The following is an 18,962-nucleotide window of genomic DNA, read 5'->3' as shown; positions in this document are numbered from 1 at the left end:
CCTTCATCCTCCTTTTTCTTAACCTGTTAAGACCCAAACTCTTTCATGGCATGCATTTTTAATTTCTCTTTGCTATTTGGGCTGATTGGGACCTGATGAATGTAAAAACAAAGCATTAGCTGATTTTTTTTTTTTTTTTACCTGATTTTTGTTTTTGAGAAAAATGGGATCCTCATAAGAGGACATTCATTTTAAATTTCAATAGAACAGTGGCAGTATAATGTCCTCATTAGTAGATATCAGGCCCTTTGTAGAGCAAAATTTAGTAGTTTGGTCTCCACAACCCGAAATGTGATGTTCACAAATGTGGATGCCAGGTCCTGGGAGGTTAAGCTGATACAGTGGGGCAAAAAAGTATTTAGTCAGCCACCGATTGTGCAAGTTTCCCCACTTAAAATGATGACAGAGGTCAGTAATTTGCACCAGAGGTACACTTCAACTGTGAGAGACAGAATGTGAAAAAAAAATCCATGAATTCACATGGTAGGATTTGTAAAGAATTTATTCGTAAATCAGGGTGGAAAATAAGTATTTGGTCACCTCAAACATGGAAGATCTCTGGCTCTCACAGACCTGTAACGTCTTCTGTAAGAAGCTTTTCTGTCCCCCACTCGTTACCTGTATGAATGGCACCTGTTTGAACTCATCTGTATAAAAGACACCTGTCCACAGCCTCAAACAGTCAGACTCCAAACTCCGCCATGGCCAAGACCAAAGAGCTTTCGAAGGACACCAGGAAAAGTATTGTAGACCTGCACCAGACTGGGAAGAGTGAATCTACAATAGGCAAGCAGCTTGGTGTGAAAAAATCAACTGTGGGAGCAATCATCAGAAAATGGAAGACATACAAGACCACTGATAATCTCCCTCGATCTGGGGCTCCACGCAAGATTGATTGATTGATTGATTGGTAATTTATTTCAACATGTGAACAATATATAAGTACATTTAGAAAAGAAATAAGAGAGAAAAAAAATACTATACAAATTACATACAAAAAAAACATTCTGATTAATTTACATGTTGAAAGGGAGTGGGAAGAAGTATACACTTATTTAATCCCACCCCTGTCCCATAAATTATCAGTGAATATTTAGTCAGCTTCCTTACTGATATAATTTGTAATAAAAATAGTGAACAGATTTCTGATATACTATATACTATAATATCACATCATGAATTTTTTGTTTGTTTGTTTTTAAATAGAGACATTCACTTAATTTAAATATTTTCCTTTTCTTTATAGATCGAGAAGATCATATTTTTATAACTTTTTTTGAACAGTTTTATGTTTGGACATTGCTTTAATTCCATATTCAGTTTGTTCCATAGTTTCACTCCTTGAACAGAAACACAAAAGCCTTTTCTTGTAGTACGTACCTTCATTGTTTTGAAGTTACAAAAACCCCTTAAATTATAACTTCCTTCTTTCAAAAAAAACATACTCTGAATATTACCTGGCAGTTCTTTATTTTTTGCTTTGAATAGAATTTGTGCTGTTTGGAATTTCACTATGTCGTCAATTTTCAATACTTCAGACTGCAAAAATAGTGAGTTTGTATGTTCCCTATAACCTGCATTGTGGATGATTCGAATTGCTTTCTTTTGAAGAGTAAAAAGTGAATGTAATGTGGTTTTATAGTTATTGCCCCAGACCTCTGCACAATAGCTTAAGTATGGTGAAACCAGTGAACAGTAGAGAATATGAAGTGATGTTCTGTCGAATACCTGTTTTGCCTTGTTTAGTACTGCAATGCTTCGTGATACTTTGGAATGAATATATCTTACGTGAGCTCTCCAGTTAAGTTTTTCATCTATTATTACCCCCAGAAATTTATTTTCACTGACTCTTTCAATATCAACACCATTTATTTGAATCTTTGCATTTGTATTTAAACTACTATTTCCAAATAACATCAGTTTAGATTTATTCAAATGTAATGATAATTTGTTTTTATCAAGCCAGAACTTCACTTTACTTATTTCATTAGTCATATCCTCCAATAAATTCTGCAGATCATCACCAGAGCAAAAAAATGTTTGTATCATCAGCAAAGAGAACCATTTTTAATACTTTGGACACTTTACAGATGTCGTTAATGTACAAGTTGAAGAATTTTGGACCCAAAACTGACCCTTGGGGTACACCACAAGCAATGTCCATACATAAGGAGCAACCACCATTTATTTTCACAAACTGCTTTCTGTCACTTAAATAACTCCGGACCCAATTTAAAACTACCCCTCTGACACCATAACGTTCCAGTTTTCTTATTAATATATCATGATCTATAGTGTCAAATGCCTTTGTCAAGTCTATGAATAACCCGTGGGGTCAAAATGATCATGAGAACGGTGAGCAAAGATCCCAGAACCACACGGGGGGACCTGGTGAATGACCTGCAGAGAGCTGGGACCAAAGTAACAAAGGTCACCATCAGTAACACACTACAACGGCAGGGAATCAAATCCCACAGTGCCAGACGTGTTCCGCTGCTGAAGCCAGTGCATGTCCAGGCCCGTCTGAAGTTTGCCAGAGAGCACATGGATGATACAGCAGAGGATTGGGAGAATGTCATGTGGTCAGATGAAACCAAAGTAGAACTTTTTGGTATAAACTCAACTCGTCGTGTTTGGAGGAAGAAGAATACTGAGTTGCATCCCAAGAACACCATACCTACTGTGAAGCATGGGGGTGGAAACATTATGCTATGGGGCTGTTTTTCTGCCAAGGGGACAGGACGACTGATCCGTGTTAAGGACAGAATGAATGGGGCCATGTATCGTGAGATTTTGAGCCAAAACCTCCTTCCATCAGTGAGAACTTTGAAGATGAAACGAGGCTGGGTCTTCCAACATGACAATGATCCAAAACACACCGCCCGGGCAACAAAGGAGTGGCTCCGTAAGAAGCATTTGAAAGTCCTGGAGTGGCCTAGCCAGTCTCCAGACCTCAACCCCATAGAAAATCTGTGGCGGGAGTTGAAAGTCCGTGTTGCTCGGCGACAGCCCCAAAACATCACTGCTCTCGAGAAGATCTGCATGGAGGAATGGGCCAAAATACCAGCTACTGTGTGTGCAAACCTGGTAAAGACCTATAGTAAACGTTTGACCTCTGTTATTGCCAACAAAGGTTATGTTACAAAGTATTGAGTTGTATTTTTGTTATTGACCAAATACTTATTTTCCACCCTGATTTACGAATAAATTCTTTACAAATCCTACCATGTGGATTCATGGATTTTTTTTTTTCACATTCTGTGTCTCACAGTTGAAGTGTACCTCTGGTGCAAATTACTGACCTCTGTCATCATTTTAGGTGGGGGAACTTGCACAATCGGTGGCTGACTAAATACTTTTTTGCCCCACTGTAGATAGCCAACAGCACCACAATGTAAGAGAATTCAGTTGTTCAGGCTTAATATTTGATTTATTCTTAACTATTTAATTGCATATCACTTCTCAGCTCTAGCCCCCTCTTTGAATTTCACAGCGAAACTTCAAATCAGGATTCTTCATCTTCTTCTTGTAGTCTTCATCAAACTGCTCATTCTGAGCCACAGTGAAGTGGTTCTTCCAGTCACCAACTTTTCCTGGAGAAGGAGAACATTCAAAGTATTTGATTATCCTAATAATAAACTGAACATATATTGGTGCCTATACTGAGAAAAAACTAAAATTTCCTAGCAGGCAGTTGTACCTTTTCTCATAAAAGGAGAAACCTCGTGGTTCAGCTTGCGAGCTGTGGAATAGTTGGTCATCTTGTTTTGCTTCATGCTGTCAAATGTCACACTGGCTCTGATTCTTTCCTTCTCTTCAGCTGATGGAGACAAACCAAGGAAGGAACACAGTCGGTCTATTTCTTTTTCATAGTCCTGTTCACATAAATGAAAATATGAATGAGTTTAAAAGAGATGTTTCATCTCTAAATTTTATTAATTTTTCTTCTTTTGGTCTGTAGTAAATTTGGTGTAAGAATCTCTCCTTGGGAGATATTAGGATTTTACAGACTTCTCTTTCAATATGTGACAATTTTGATTTTGATTTTTTTTTTTATGCATCTTAAAATTTTAAACCTTCGAGATTAACAAAAAAACACAGATTTCATTTATGAGTTTCTTTATTTTCTATGAATTTTCAAATTGAAGATGTCAAATTTGATCTTTTTTTTCTTAATTATTAGTAATGATGGCAATGAATAAATGCTCACTTGTAGCTGGTTAATGTTTAACTGATACTACATCTACAAGGTTTACTACAAACCATTGATCAATCACAGTCCACAGAGCCACAGGCTATTACCTCAGGCCAAAAACTGAAAAAAATGCACCATTACCAAAGAGGCAAATTTCATTAACTGGCTATTTTGCACCGTTATGCATGTGTGCATGTGTTGTGATAAAATAATGTCCTCTTTATTTGAAGTTTATGTATCAGAAACAGATAATGAGCACTACATTTCTTTGACATTTCTTCCTTTCTTCCTCCACTGTATTTGATATCTGGGTGGGCAGCAGAACACCACCAGGTCATCTTCATCTCAGTGATGGTAATCAGACTTTCATTGTTAGAATTCTGCACTTAGTTTCCTATGAATCAATATTGTGTTTTCTCTGCTGTAGCCACTTCATTCCTCATCTGGATTCCTATTCTATGCTCTGTCTGGGACTTTGAGGATTTCTGTCCTGCCTTCAGTCCCATCAATACCTGTAATCTGTAAAAGGACTTACTGGAGCTGGAACACTCACCTGCTTGCTAGAAGGATCTTGCTGGAAAGGATGTGTAGCAGGTGAGGATGATTAAGTATCGGTATCGAGATGGAACTGTACTAACAAATAAAGATTGTGTGTGGAAAAGTGTAAGGAGTTCTCCGAGGAGTTGATGAACGAAGAATATGAGAGGTAGCGGACAGATGGAAAACAGGTAGTGAATCAGGAAGTTCAGAGGATTAGTGAGGAGGAAGCAAGAACTGCTATGAAGAGTGAAAATGTGGTTGATGCAGATGACATAACTGTCAGTCGGCACACGTTAGCCAAACTCGGTGCTGTACCTCAATCAAATCTTCATAGAACATGTAGTGAAAATCTGAATAAGTTTGCTTCTTCTCCCACCAGCCGTTCACATGGTCATACCACGATCCATAAACCCCTGCAGACACAGAACAACACACAAAGGAACGTTAACATGGGAAATATAATGATATTATTTTTCCTTTACACTGAAACTAAACAGAACTCACTCTTTCCCTCCATGAAGTCCTGCAGAAATGTGCTCCAGTCTCCTGGTTCTGGCAGGGCACTGTTCATGCAGTTAAAGTGGAAATAGGACACTACACTGTCTTTTGCATTGCGGGCCATATAAACCACCTACAGAAAGAGGCAAAACTAAATTATGCTCTGTGGGTTTCATAAATCCCATGTCTCTATTTCTACAGGTTTGCATGATTTTTACCCTGCAGCGCTGCTCCCAGAAGGACTTTGGTACAAACTGGACTGGTAGATGAGTTTTAATGAGACGAGGAGTGGTGGGAAGCTTGTCTGCCAAATCGGTACCTGAGTAAGGTAGAGATAAGAAGGAATCATTTGCAATCAAGCTTGTCTGCCAAGTCTTTCCCTAAATGATAAGAAGGAGTAACTTGTAACTGTTAAAATGCAATGATTGGCTTTTTTATTATAGCATAGATCAACAACATTAATTACTACACATTATACTATACTAAACTACTATACTACCTTATACTACATTATATTATAACTAACTCTGACAAAACGTGTCACAAAATGATGGCATGCAAGCAAAACAGATGTCAGACAAAAAGACTGAACCTATTTCAAACGTTTTTGGAATATTTTTCTGTCTGAACAGTTCTAATGATACCTTAATGTACAAGTACACCAAAGTGAAACTAACTTTTGGTTCTGACTTAATACAAATATGGCTAATTGAAGGTGGTCACAAGATTCAACCTAAAGGTTGAGAAGGTACAGAAATCTCCAGGAAGGGCACTCTTTCATGAAGAGGGATGGATGTCTGATGATCTGGATCCATGTTCTCAAAATACAGAAGATCTATGATGTAAGAGATCCATGTGGTTCCTGAGGTTGAAACAGATAGATGCATATTGTTCAGTGGGATACCAAACTATGAAGATATAAACTCCATAACCCAAATTAAGACACTCAGCATCATTTTTGTATTTTTCAGGTCAACACTGAACTCGTGGATGCATAGTGTTTAGTGGGAATCCTATGAACTCAGACACCAACATTAAAATTATTTTTTAACAAAAAAAGTTATTTTATAATTAGATAAGCTCCACACTCTTGCACACACCACATCAGTACCTGCTTTAGGGTACGTAGAGATAAGAATATCATCTGGTCTTGCTTTGAAGTTCTGTATGTTGTCCCAGTTGTCAGTGATGACGTTGAGCATGGAGACTCCATGGAAGTCAAACATTTCTGGTCGACGTGGCACCTCCATCTGTAAGACTGATTATTTTAAAAGTCTTTCATGTTTTCTCCAGTCCTAAAAAACGATGAAATTGCAAACTGGATGTTTCATGATGGTTGATGGCTGTGATTCAGTTTGTAGGGATAGATTTTATAGGGACGCCCTCTTTTGGTCACACCTGCTGTCCTGTTGTCAGGGTTTAAGGCAGGTTGACCGGTGGTTCTTTTCCTCACAGGTCTAAAGAATTGATATACATATCATGACATCTGTTGGGGCTCATCTTGTCCTTTTTGTTTGGCATTGCAGTGTTGCTGGTCTGCACACCTAATCAGTCAGACTGTCAGGATGCTGAATTCTCTCCCTGCTCTGTCCCTCTCCACTCTCACACACAGAACTACAGACCTGCATCCACCTCTCCCCTCTTAACCCTGCCCACCTCCCAGACTTATAAAACTCTCAACCTCCACCATCGCCCCTCACTGACTCCCCCACCCCACTTGCACACGAACTCTTGCCCACAAGCACTCTGACTGTGCTGGACACTGTTTTGTATTGTATTGTGTCGTACATAAGACTTATTTTAATCTTTATATTGTTTTAGTGTACACCGAGGGCTGTGGGAGCATTGAAACTTCAAATTCCTGTGTATGACCTGTGCATATGGTTTTTGACAATAAAGCTGACTTTGATGTAAATTTTAGAAATGTAGTTCAAAGTTCATTTGAATTGCTTCATTCAAGTAAGTGCAAAAACAGTCAGCTGCCAGTACGAAAAGGACGACTAATTACGACATGTGCACTGCAGCATTGGTAGAATCTGTAAACACCAAAATTACAACATTTCACCTCCATCACTCTGATTCAGACACACAGTAACATTTACTGAATGTATTTTAAACAGAACATGTTTAATTCCTTTACAAATGTTTGTAAAGTAAAAACACATTAGATTGTTGGTAACACAAGATTATGAAGCTTACTTACCTTCTAGGATCACTCCTACCAACTGACATACACTTGAAGTTGTGAACAAGGGATTTAACCCACAGATTTAATCATTAATTCCAGCAATAACACTGACCTAAAGTGGACGAGTTAAATATTTACTCAGTAAAACTCGCCCAAACTTTGGGAGCACAAAGTTTGAAGCTGTCTACAGCTTACCGCACCTTATATCAGTCGCACGGAAGTCGCTGTAATAATCTGGGCGCTACAGCTTTAGGCAGCTCGGCGCGCTCCCGCGGACGGCAATCACTTTCTGCCCGACAATCACTTTTTGGCCCAACACCTGGAGCAAAACAATCCCCATGAGTGCTGCTGTTTGACTGAGGAAGAATATAGGCGGTATCCCAATTCACGGTCTGCAGCCTTAAAGGCCGATTACGTCACAGCGACGCGACAAAGGCTGTCCCAATTCACAGGCTGCTCGAAATTTGGCCCTCAAATGCGTCCTTCATTTCCCTGAATTTTAAGGATGGATCCGTGTACCCTCCATCGCCCAACATATCCCAGACTTCATAGCGCGGCGGTGGGTGTGGATAATTTTGCCGAAAAAAACGGCGGAAGAGGGGCGGTCGAAGAGTAAACTTCTAAAAGTAAGTACTGAATATTATGTCACTTATTTATGTGCAAATGTTTAATAATGAAGAACATTAAAACATTATTGTTGGCCACATGTCGGCAAAGTTATGTGACATTAGCGATGTTTGTACTTTCAGCGTTTACTTGGTTTTAAAGCCTTTACTTTAAAATATACGCCGTTCAATAGATGATTTTAATCTTACAGAGAATGTGATGATTTTATGGATAATTAAAGTCAGTCATATATCCACAAACACAACAAGCTGAAAGTCAGTGATGCTGCTCGGTTTGCAGTCCTGAATATCACGGCACAAGCAGGATTCACTGCACTGTTAATGTTAGCTATGTTATATTGCTGCCTCTGTTCGGTGATGTCGAACCAAACGGACTTTAACGTGTGTTTGAACGAGCTGACGGTTCACTCATTAAGCTGAAAGAAAGATAATCACAGGAGTCACACATGTGCCCACTGTACCATCTGGGAACTCTTGTTTAGCACTCTAATAACACAAACACTAAATCCTCCTGTTTGTAGCAGTGTGTACACCTGAGACTTTCACCTGTCTGTCTGTCCTGCACTCGCTCTCTGTTTCTTTCTCTCTGATTGTGTAATAAAAGTACGAACATGTATTTATAAGTTACACTTGTGTTTGAATCCTGCAGCTTATCACACATTTGATTTCCATGTGTGACAACTGCAAGTGTCCAGAGTGAGGACAGTGAGGACCCACTGCTGCACATCATCTGTGAGGCTTTGCACCCCTGATGATCCACCAGGACAAACTCAGCAGTGTGTGAGGAAGAGGAGGAGGAAGAGCCAGCAGCAGCTGACAGATGGAGAGAATAGACAGACTGTTCCCTGTTTGTGAAGGACTGCTAGAAAAGTTTAAAATAACTAATTGTCTGTCCTGAATCAGTCTTATTAGGTGATGTTAAAATAATTTTATAATTCCAGTGTTTTCAGTGTGGGAGTAAGTACTCAGGGCCTTCAAGTTACACACTATGAAAGGCAGCAACAAGTTTAATATTCAGAAACCTAAAGTATGTATCAGCAGCAGAATGGAGCTAAAAATAAATGCCCCTGTTTGTTTCAGTTCTATGAAGCTTTGAGTATTTTGGATTAGTAGCACTGCTGTGTTTGTTGCATCATATTGCTGTAATTGTTTATGTGCTTTATATATTCTGAGGTAAGTTGATCTATAGTGTTACATTATATTCTATAAGGATGTTATGTGTTTGTATACTTTCTGCCCAGTTTGACCCATTTAGCAGAAGTCAGCCTGTTTAAGGCTCTGATATCTATTCTGTATGACTGAAAGCAGTTATGACATGGTCTGATTTTCTCACCCAATAAAGGAATATTTAATATATCAGTCTACTCTTCATTTTATCAGAAACAGTTATCACAGCTTGTACATTTTCTTTTTATAAATATATGTAAGCAATGAGCCAAATTTAGTAATGCCAACATACTGAAAGAACAATATTTGTCTCATATATATGATATATCTATATATACACTGTCAAAGATACTTGTCTTTGAGTGAAGATTTAAGGTGATAAGAAATATAAATAACTGCAACTTGAATCTTTATTGATGCTCATTGAATGACACAGAGTTCAAGCACACTGCCGTAATGACTAGTAATGATTAATATAACTATAATATTGGCCATATTATATTTACATTACCAAAGTAAGATGACTGTAGTCTCATGAACAACATGAGCTAATTGTTATTTACTTATTTAATCTTAAAATGACTGTTCAGTACAGAAATAAGGCCCAGCAATTATGTTTTTATTGTCCCGTGGTCTCAGCCTCAGATACTTATCAAATCACACAGCGCTCATGTAAAAACAAATAAAATATTTTCGCCTTCATTCGTGAAAAACAATGCTGTATGAAACTTTTCCAGCGGATAGTATCATGGTTGCTAGGCAACCTGGGCAGCGCGACGTAGGCTAGACCGTCCCATTTCATAAGCCTACAAGCCCCGCAGTTCCAGCCTTAGCGGTCTTTGAGTATGCGGGCCTTGTGGACCGTTAAGGCTGCGTACTTTAAGGCTGCAGACCCTGAATTGGGATACAGCCATAGTAGTCGTGGTAAGCCAATCACATGACCACTTCAAGATGACAAAGCAACAAGGTGATATATACCAGTTTTTAAATTGTGTTGATAGGCCACGTGAAACCAGAGTCATATACACCTTGTAACACCTTGTGGTTCATCACATGAACTGTCATTTTATTTTAATTTGTATACTGGTTCTGACATTTTCCTTCCCCAAAAGGAAGGATACCCATTGGTCTATTTCTCTTTAAAAGTCTTGTTGACATTAATAAGTACTCTTCAAATCAAAAAAAATGGATTTCATAAAAAAAGTATTACACTCTCAACAAAACCTTATTGCAAAAATATTTTTAATTACAAATAAAAAAAATTATAAATCTTTTAGAAACTGCAATTTCAATGGATTCAATAATCTAAATACAAATATAGCTTTCTTTCTAAAATTTAAAATGAAGTTTTCACTAAATATTCTTCAGTGATAAAACCACTGTGTCCAGTTGAATTGAATCAATGTTTTGAGGTAAAAGAAAGAGTTATTAGATGTTAAAATACTCCCTAATGCTGAGGGAAAGTAAAGGCCTTTTCAATGTATATGCAAAACTGACCCTTTTCATGAGTATTAGTGCCCTAACGAATTTTTACATCATTCCCTGAACACCTAGACTTTTGTTTGTTGTTTGCCTTTTTAATTTCTCCTATTTGAGTTTAGTTGGATCTTGTAAGAATAAAACTATGAATCGCCTTTAAACAGAAAGTGGTTTTAAAAAGGTGTGCTGATATGAGGATAATGGGTTAACTTTACAGCATACCACAAAGTTGCCATTATTTAACAAAGTTTAAAACATGTTACTGAGCAGAATGAAGGTGCAGAAAAGCCTAAAGTATAATATCCATATACGATAACACGTGGTGTCAGACAAATCATACCTGACCATCATTTTTTAAAGAATGGAAGCTATCATATATAAGTTGGTACTGTTTCTGGAAATTGTTCTGTCGAATTTATCATTTCTGCAGGACAGCTCAGGGTTGTGAACTCTGCCACAGCTCTCTATCACCTACCTGAAATTTAGTTTGTTTAAATTTCATATCAAATTTGGCTTATTTCTTAACTCTTTAATCACATATCAGTGCAGAGTTCCATCACACCCAGCTGGGGATCTAAATTTCATAACGAAACTTTAGATCAGGATTCTTCATTTTCTGCTTGTAGTCTTCATCAAACTGTTCATTCTGGGCCACAGTGAAGTGGTTCTTCCAGTCACCAACTTTTCCTGAAGAAACAGAGAAAATAATTCAGGTTATTTGATCAACCTATTCATAAATGCAGTACACAGTTCTCAGAAGAAACACAGAGGGGAACAAAACAACTTTTAGGTTTAGACATTTATACCTTTTCTCATGAAAGGAGATATAGTCTGGTTCATTGAATCGAAGGTGGAGTAGTTGGTCATTTTATTTTGTTTCATATTGTCAAAAGTCACGCTGGCTTTGACTCTTTCCTTCTCTTCAGGTGATGGAGACAAACTAAGGAAGGAACACAGTCGGTCTATTTCTCGTCCACAGTCCTGTGTGAAGTGTTATTTTATATTTCATTTATATGTTCTTCAAAGAAAATGATACAAAGGCAAAGAATTTGAAGTTAAAATAACAACTGCATAATGTTTCTTTTGGTAAACATACAAAGCGAGTCCCACAGACTAGAACACCAGACGAAGGCTAAGTATTTCCTAAAAGCTATTTAATCTTTCAGCAAGGGCAACGTGTTTATTAACAAACTCAAGACACTTTTTAATGTAATGAGCTTTGTTGTAAATGGCATTCTTTAGCACAGCTCATGATACCTCAATCAAATCTTCATAGAACATGTAGTGAAAATTTGAATAAGTCTGCTTCTTCTCACACCAGCCGTTCACATGGTCATACCACGATCCAAAAACCACTACAAACACACAACAAAACACAACAGAGTGTTTACATGAGAAATAAAATGAAAACAATGTCTCTTCTTTCTACAGTAAAACTAAACTGAACTCACTCTTCCCCTCCATGAAGTTCTGCAGGAAGGTGCTCCATTTCCCCGGTTCTGGCATACCACTGTCCATGCGTTCAAAATGGAAGTAGGACACTGCATTGTCTTTTGCATTGCGGGCCACGTAGACTACCTGCAGAACCAGACAACAACAAGTTCTAATCTGTTTCATAAATCCCATGTCTCTATGGTTACAGGTATATATGCATTTTACCCTGCAGCGCTGCTCCCAGAAGGACTTTGGTACAAACTGGACTGGTAGATGAGTTTTAATGAGACGAGGAGTGGTGGGAAGTTTGTCTGCCAAGTCTGTACCTGTAAGGTAAGAATGATTGGTTTGCCCCTAATAAGTTGGACTTTTCTAGATGTCAGAGGTCAACATGGCTAAAAGGCCAACATTTTAAGGCACTTTCGAGTGAGTTTGCAAACAATTTTGAGTGTCTAATAACCAAATAGATTTGAAAAATAACCAAATATCAAGCAAAAAAAAAATTATATCCCTCTGTTTAGACAACAGTGAATGTGAAACACACTGAGGTTGCATTTTAGCAGCTGCTGTTTCAACATGTGACACACAAAAAATTTCTGCAATCAGAACTGATCTGAGACCTTTGGGCATAGGGGGTTCGCATATCTCCAGGAAGGGTACTCTGTCATGAAGAGGGATGGAAGTCTGACGGTCTTGACCCATGTGCGCAAAATACAGAAGATCTAGGATGTAGGAGACCCATGTGGTTCCTGAGGTTGAAAGAGATAAAACCATGCTGTTCAGTGGGAAATATAGCAATCCATGAAATTATTTATTTAAAAAAAATACTATAGTAACTAGCTCCACACAACCCTTGTACATGCCCTTAAGCTTTATTTATATAGTGCCTTTCAGCACAACATTTAGCTCAAAGGTTTTTTAAAGCCAATAAAACACACAGAGAGATAAAGAGAGTCTAAAATAATTTCCAAGGCTTTGATTTGAGTTTAAATCAGTTTACTTTCACATGTCTTCACTTTCTTATGTTCACCCAGGCTGGCACAATTCTGTCTACTAAGGTTAAATTAACCTTACCTGCTTTAGGGTACGTAGCAATAAGAATATCATCTGGTCTTGCTTTGAAGTTCTGTATGTTGTCCCAGTTTTCTGTAAAGTCTGTGATCATGCCAACTCCATGGAAGTCAAACAGTTCTGGTCGAGGTCGCACCTCCATCTCTTGACTTTTTTTTATTATTAGAATAACTGCCTGAGTTTTTATTCCACACTTTAGAGTATCTTTCTCCCATATGATGTAATTTTTTTGTCTGCTTTACTGTTTTATTCTCTGTTCCTCCTTGACATCAGAAATGAGTAACCTTCAGTAATTACACCCTCAGTGCACTTTGCTTCTGAAGGTTGTGTTACTGATTAATGATTAGTCAAAGTGTAACCAATATGTCCACTCACCAAGAAATAATTAAAAAAAAATATTGATAACAACAGATAACAGGGTCTGATTTAGGGTCTGATGGCAGTTTACCATCGGTGTCCAATACCTCAAAGTAGAGCTTCCCAAGGTGTGGGGCCCGCCCCCTGGGCATGGTATGAAAAGGGAAAAAAAAAGATTGTTTGGACACTGCTAGCATAGCATGAAAGGTTTTTGACGGGGCTCCCACACTAACGCAAAGCAGGAGATGAAGCATCGCTGAATATGTTTCCAAGCAAAGTTCATTCTAAGCCAAAGACTAGAAAATATGGTGAAGCATGTCTTCCCTTTGGCTCCACCTGCACAAGTGCCAAGGTAGGTCTTATTACAGTTTTTTCTGAATGCTTAAACCCTAACTGTGATTCCTGTAGCACAATCTCTAAAACTATTCAGACTTATAGCAAAACCACTCACTGAGTTTGCAAAACTAAAAGCACAAAAACTGCTTTGCACTCAGTTTGCAATTTTGTAACACACACTTTGCAAAACTGTAGGCACAATTCACTGCACAACACTCAATTACCAAATTTCCAACACACTCCTAGCAAAAGTATACACATGTATGGCTATCATTAACACTAATTTGCCAACTGTCTGGCACACTTTCACATGTGAAAACTTTTTTAGATAATTAGTTCACTTTGCAATCAGCCTAAGCACTATAATACAGGTAAGCTCTGTGTGCGGAGTACAATGGAGGGAGCAGAAAGTGTGAGAAGTAGAAGTGTTCATGCGTTCAAAGTGAAAATAGGACACTGCATTGTCTTTTGCATTGCGGGCCACATAGACCACCTACAAAAAGAGGAAACGCTGAATTATACTCTGTGGGTTTCATAAATCCCATGTCTCTATGACTACAGGTATGTGTGCTTTTACCCTGCAGCGCTGCTCCCAGAAGGACTTTGGTACAAACTGGACTGGAAGATGAGTTTTAATGAGACGAGGAGTGGTGGGAAGTTTGTCTGCCAAATCGGTACCTGAGTAAGGTAGAGATAAGAAGGAACCGTTTGCAACAGAACATGCAAAGATAGATTTCTTTATAGACCACAGATCAACAACATGAATTGCCCAAACATTGTGTTTTTGAGGTGCTATGACTAACTTAACAGATTTACACACCAATAAAACTGCCAGAACCATCACAAAGCTATTGAACAAGGCTGTATTTGTAGTTGTAACTATTTGTAACCTGATTCAGAATGTTTTTTGAATTTCCTTTTGACTGAACAGTTCTAATGACAAATAAGTACCAAAGTGAAATTAGGACATTGAGCTTTTGGATCTGGTCTAATACAAATATGGCTAATTGAAGGTGGTCACAAGATTCAACCTGAAGGTAGAAAAGGTACGTAGAGCTCCAGAAAGGGCACTCTGTCATGAAGGGGGATGGATGTCTGACGAGCTGGACCCATGTGCCCAAAATACAGAAGATCTATGATGTAAGAGACCCATGTGGTTCCTGGGTGCGAAACAGATAAATGCATATTGTTTGGTGTGATATCAGCACATGATGATATAAGCCCCATAATCCAAATGAACACAGTCAGATAGCATCCTTATAGTGTCTTTCAGCCAATGCACACTGTAAAGTCGGAAACCTATTAACTTGCACGTTAACATTAAAATGGGAAAATGTTATTTAAAAAGCACTAACAATTTTATAACCTAAGTAAGTAACTAACTAACTAACAAACCTGCTTTAGGGTACGTAGCGATAACAATATCATCTGGTCTTGCTTTGAAGTTCTGTACGTTGTCCCAGTTGTCAGTGAAAGCGTTGGTCATGGAGACTCCATGGAAGTCAAACAGTTCTGGCCGACGTAGCTCCTCCATCTGTGAGAATTACTTGTTTTTAAAATGAAGTTGTCTTTCATGTTTTCCCCATCCTTCTGTTACTTACACAGTAACTTATGTTTTGCAACCTCTGGTTTTTAAAACCAGAGTTGATGACTATGCTGAAACTAGAAGTTTCATCGGGACTCCTTCGGTCACACACTGTTGCAGCTCATCTGTGATTTAAAGTCATGGAAGAATCCAGGTGCGTGATTTGGTTTCTTCTTTTAATAAGAGATCTGATGAAGGTCTGCATTAATCTATTAATTCAACATTCTGGAGTTGCTGTCTCTGCTGTTTGTTTGGTTGTTGTTTCCAGGTTTAGTGAAGACGATTTGTTCCTGCACCACTAATAAGTCCTACTGAAATTATACCTCTAACTTACCATCATCACCTTTGCCAGTTTAACCTTTGCAACTGTAGTGTTTTCTTTTTTATGAGAGCATTTATGTTTTTAGTATTCACTTTCTGATTGCAGTTTGGACCTTGTCTGTCTGGATTCTGCCTGAGCTTTGTGTTGCTCACCATGTTTTTTTGTTTGTTGTACTAGCTTAATAAAACTCTGAATAATATTAACATTGCTCTGTGAATATCGGTCATGTTAGTCACAAAGAGGTTCATTCAAGTAAGTGCAAAAACAGTCAGCTGACAGTACATGATAAAAAACAAGATGCAGTCCAGCATTGGTAGAATCAGGAAACACCAGAATTACAACATTTCCCCTCCAGCTGAGTTCTCTAACCACAATGAATAAGACACATTTATTTCATTCGTTACATTTTAGTGTTTGAGTATTTAAAACAAGGACATTTTAATGCAAACAAAGTATTTTTGTAAAGTAAAGGCAGAGATTAAATGTTGGTAACACATGATTACAAAGCTTGCTTACCATCTAGGATCACTCCTACCAACTAACGTAATCCTGAAATTGTGAAGAGGGCACGTGACTCTAGAGGTCTGCGCGGGAATGTTTTTTTAGTCCCGCTCCCGCCCGCTCCCGCAAGGTTTTGTACCGCACCCGACCGCTCCCGCTGTATATTCAGTCTTTGTTCACCCGCTGCCCGCTTAGAATAATTTTCTACCCGACCCGACCGTTCCCGCTAAATTTAGATCTGGTTTCCAAAATCTCACATTTAAATGGGGTACCACCAAAAAATAGAGATAACAGATAAAACTGCAGGTTGTGCAATGATTGTATTTATTTTTCTTAAACAAGATGCATTTATCTGTCAACATGCAACATTTATCTTTTAACATGGAAAACGTGTTGCAAAAATAAAATAAATAAAAACGAATACAGCATTGTGGCCTACTTGTTATTTTTATGTAAAATACAAACGTAACATTTTTCTGTCAACACAGTAGGGAAAGTGTCACGAAAAAAAAAAAAGTCACTTAAAATTGTAAACAAAAGAACAAAATAGTTGGCCACTGCGAAATTAAATGGTTGTTTAAACTATCAGTTTAACGAAAAAATGTCCCAATGTCGAATTCAAGGTCTCTCCTACAAAAGAAAATATGCATATATAAATGCAACAATAAACGACATCTCAAAATTATAAACTATTAATCAAATGAACGAAACTTACTTAAAAAATCCAAATTATTTTAAATTTCCATGCAGGAAAAGAATGTCACTGACTGATGAGGGTTTCAGTACTGAACGTCTCTCCTCCAAAATCCGACCACAAAGGCTGAATGCTCTCTCGGAAGGTGCACTCGTTGCCGGGATGCAGAGGACAAATCTTGCAAGGTTGCTCAGGGCAGGGAACTGGGAACTGTTGGAATTCCACCACTGCAAAATGTTTTGTTGACTTGATAATTCAAGTTTCATGGTCCTGTACTCCTGAATCTGAACATCTAGTGATTTTGATCCACATGATTCTTCCTCTTCCTCCCAATCTGAAAATTTATGAAGAACAGTAGGCCTTTTGGCAGGTGTTGGTTCAACATCCTCATCATGTGCATGATCAAACTTTAAATCTTCGATCATCTCCTTGACTCCCTGTATCACATTCTGTCGCCCTCTTTCATCTAACATTCTCAGACCTCGCAGATTTGGTGTCAGAAAGGTTGCTATTTTATAAAGCACGTGAACAGAATGGGATGAAGTGCTGTCTGCTGACAGTAATTCTTTCAGCCGTGTTACACAGACGGTTGCAATTTCAGAGAGCAGAGGGTCTTTTGTGGCTGATGTACAGTGCTCAATTAATCGCACAGACCACGGAAGAACAAGTGAGGCACTGGGAGCTGTGTTATCAGTTTCCAAGTCGTCAGTTGCCTCTTTGAAGGGTTTTAGGAATGATACTAGTAACTTAAGAGTACTGATGCTAATGCGTCCGATCTTGTCATAATTATTGCTCTCAGTCAGCACAGATGCAATGTCTTCGTACTGTTCCAAGACAGAATTTAACATGTCAAAGTTAGAGTTCCATCGTGTCTCTATGGATTGTTTCAGTGACTTTTTAAGCTTGCCCTGCTGTCCTGAGTGTTTGAAATATGTAACCAACTTTTTAACATCAGTCAGAAGGCTAGCGATCTCTGGAGACTTTTCGATTATGGCAGTACCAAACGCACTGGAGAGAGTCACGTTTAGTATGTGCGCTGTGCAGTTTAGCCTCGTGTATTCTCGTAAGGCACTGATCATGTTGGCTCCACGATCTGTGACAAAAATAATCTTTTTGCCCATGTCTGTCGCATCAATGCCAAACACTCTGAGATTCTGCAGCAGGTGCTTTCGAATGTTTTCACCTGTCTTTGAGGTGCTTGGGTCAAAAGGGGCAGCAAAAAGCACTCTTGAATGTAGCTCAGATTGCTCATTAACGTAATGGATGGTTGCAGACAAAAAGGACGTTTTTCGATATGTTTCTGTCCATATGTCTGCTGTAACAGCGCATCCAAACTTCGATATTGTTGCAGTGATTTCCTCCACAACATGTTTACGTAGACTCTGAGCCCTCATTTCAACATTTCTTGACACCGTTGTGGGGTGTGGTAGTATCTCACAGACATCGAATTTTCCTATTCTTGCTGCTGTGTTGACCAAATGTTGGGCCAGCTGTGTGAAGCCTTTTCGGAGATGGTATCATACGGTCGAATGTCTTGGCAAACAAACTGAACACATTTGTCTCTGGTTTCTTTTTTAAACTTCTCTGGCACCAGCAAAGATTTAGTAAATGCCAGTTTTGTTTGCCCCTTTGTGATGGGACATGAGTGCCGCCTTAAACCTGAGGTTCCAGTCTTGTGACTGCAAAAGGGTAAAACTTTGAGGCATTTATCGCATTGTTTAAAAGGGTAATTTTTTTCCATTTGCGTCTATGACGCATGAAAAAGACTCCCATACATCAGACTTGCCTGATGTGGGTTTCCTTAAAGTAAACTGACCGTTGTCTAATCCCAGCTGAACGTCCTTCAAGGAAATTGCATCTTCAGTTTGCTCTGCCATGTTGGTAAAGCGCGCTCTGATGCAGGTGATGCGCGCACGTGCAAAAAGCACTGATCCATGCGCTCAGTGCGTGTAACAGGCGTGAGCACTGG

The 18,962-nt window shown here is 38.6% G+C and overlaps 2 protein-coding genes and 1 long non-coding RNA gene across 6 annotated transcripts; 1 reads left to right on the top strand and 2 right to left on the bottom strand.

Annotated features, from left to right (window-relative positions):
* Positions 1-484: 484 nt before the first annotated feature.
* Positions 485-7,764, bottom strand: LOC145422769 (cytosolic sulfotransferase 3-like). 4 transcript variants are annotated; one of them, XM_080294538.1, is made up of 9 exons: positions 7,622-7,762; positions 7,437-7,458; positions 6,345-6,491; positions 5,967-6,095; positions 5,452-5,552; positions 5,240-5,366; positions 5,051-5,148; positions 3,701-3,875; positions 485-3,593 (listed from the first exon to the last, which is right to left on the bottom strand). In XM_080294538.1, the coding sequence occupies exons 3-9, from the start codon at positions 6,481-6,483 to the stop codon at positions 3,469-3,471; spliced, it is 894 nt and encodes a 297-aa protein (XP_080150664.1). In that variant the 5' UTR covers positions 6,484-6,491; positions 7,437-7,458; positions 7,622-7,762; the 3' UTR covers positions 485-3,468. The 4 variants fall into 4 exon arrangements, with proteins under 4 accessions (XP_080150664.1, XP_080150663.1, XP_080150661.1 ...); XM_080294537.1 differs by having other exon boundaries at positions 6,345-6,483; XM_080294535.1 differs by lacking the exon at positions 7,437-7,458 and having other exon boundaries at positions 6,345-6,483; positions 7,622-7,764.
* A 149-nt stretch (positions 7,765-7,913) lies between these two features.
* On the top strand, positions 7,914-9,403 carry LOC145422770 (uncharacterized). The gene is made up of 2 exons (XR_013904038.1): positions 7,914-8,047; positions 8,697-9,403. It is a non-coding gene; the product is annotated as an uncharacterized LOC145422770 (long non-coding RNA).
* A 409-nt stretch (positions 9,404-9,812) lies between these two features.
* Positions 9,813-14,231, bottom strand: LOC145422764 (cytosolic sulfotransferase 3-like). Its single transcript, XM_080294532.1, has 7 exons — positions 13,202-14,231; positions 12,748-12,876; positions 12,353-12,453; positions 12,145-12,271; positions 11,951-12,048; positions 11,500-11,674; positions 9,813-11,380 (listed from the first exon to the last, which is right to left on the bottom strand). The coding sequence occupies exons 1-7, from the start codon at positions 13,338-13,340 to the stop codon at positions 11,268-11,270; spliced, it is 882 nt and encodes a 293-aa protein (XP_080150658.1). The 5' UTR covers positions 13,341-14,231; the 3' UTR covers positions 9,813-11,267.
* Positions 14,232-18,962: the final 4,731 nt, after the last annotated feature.

This window comes from Astatotilapia calliptera, chromosome 20 (genome assembly GCF_964374335.1).
Source record: "Astatotilapia calliptera chromosome 20, fAstCal68.1, whole genome shotgun sequence".
Taxonomy (NCBI): domain Eukaryota; kingdom Metazoa; phylum Chordata; class Actinopteri; order Cichliformes; family Cichlidae; genus Astatotilapia; species Astatotilapia calliptera.
This window is presented reverse-complemented; position numbering and strand designations above follow the sequence as displayed.

Coding starts and splice junctions, on each gene's coding strand:
- LOC145422769 (XM_080294535.1), bottom strand. CDS start 6,483: ATGGAGGTGCCACGTCGACCAGAAATGTTTGACTTCCATGGAGTCTCC. Junction 5,367..5,451: donor TCTGGGAGCAGCGCTGCAGG/GTAAAAATCATG, acceptor CTCTTTCTGTAG/GTGGTTTATATGGCCCGCAA. Junction 3,876..5,050: donor TCTATGAAGATTTGATTGAG/GTACAGCACCGA, acceptor TTATGTGAACAG/GACTATGAAAAAGAAATAGA.
- LOC145422764 (XM_080294532.1), bottom strand. CDS start 13,340: ATGGAGGTGCGACCTCGACCAGAACTGTTTGACTTCCATGGAGTTGGC. Junction 12,454..12,747: donor CGAACCCCCTATGCCCAAAG/GTCTCAGATCAG, acceptor CTTACCTTACAG/GTACAGACTTGGCAGACAAA. Junction 12,272..12,352: donor TCTGGGAGCAGCGCTGCAGG/GTAAAATGCATA, acceptor CTGGTTCTGCAG/GTAGTCTACGTGGCCCGCAA.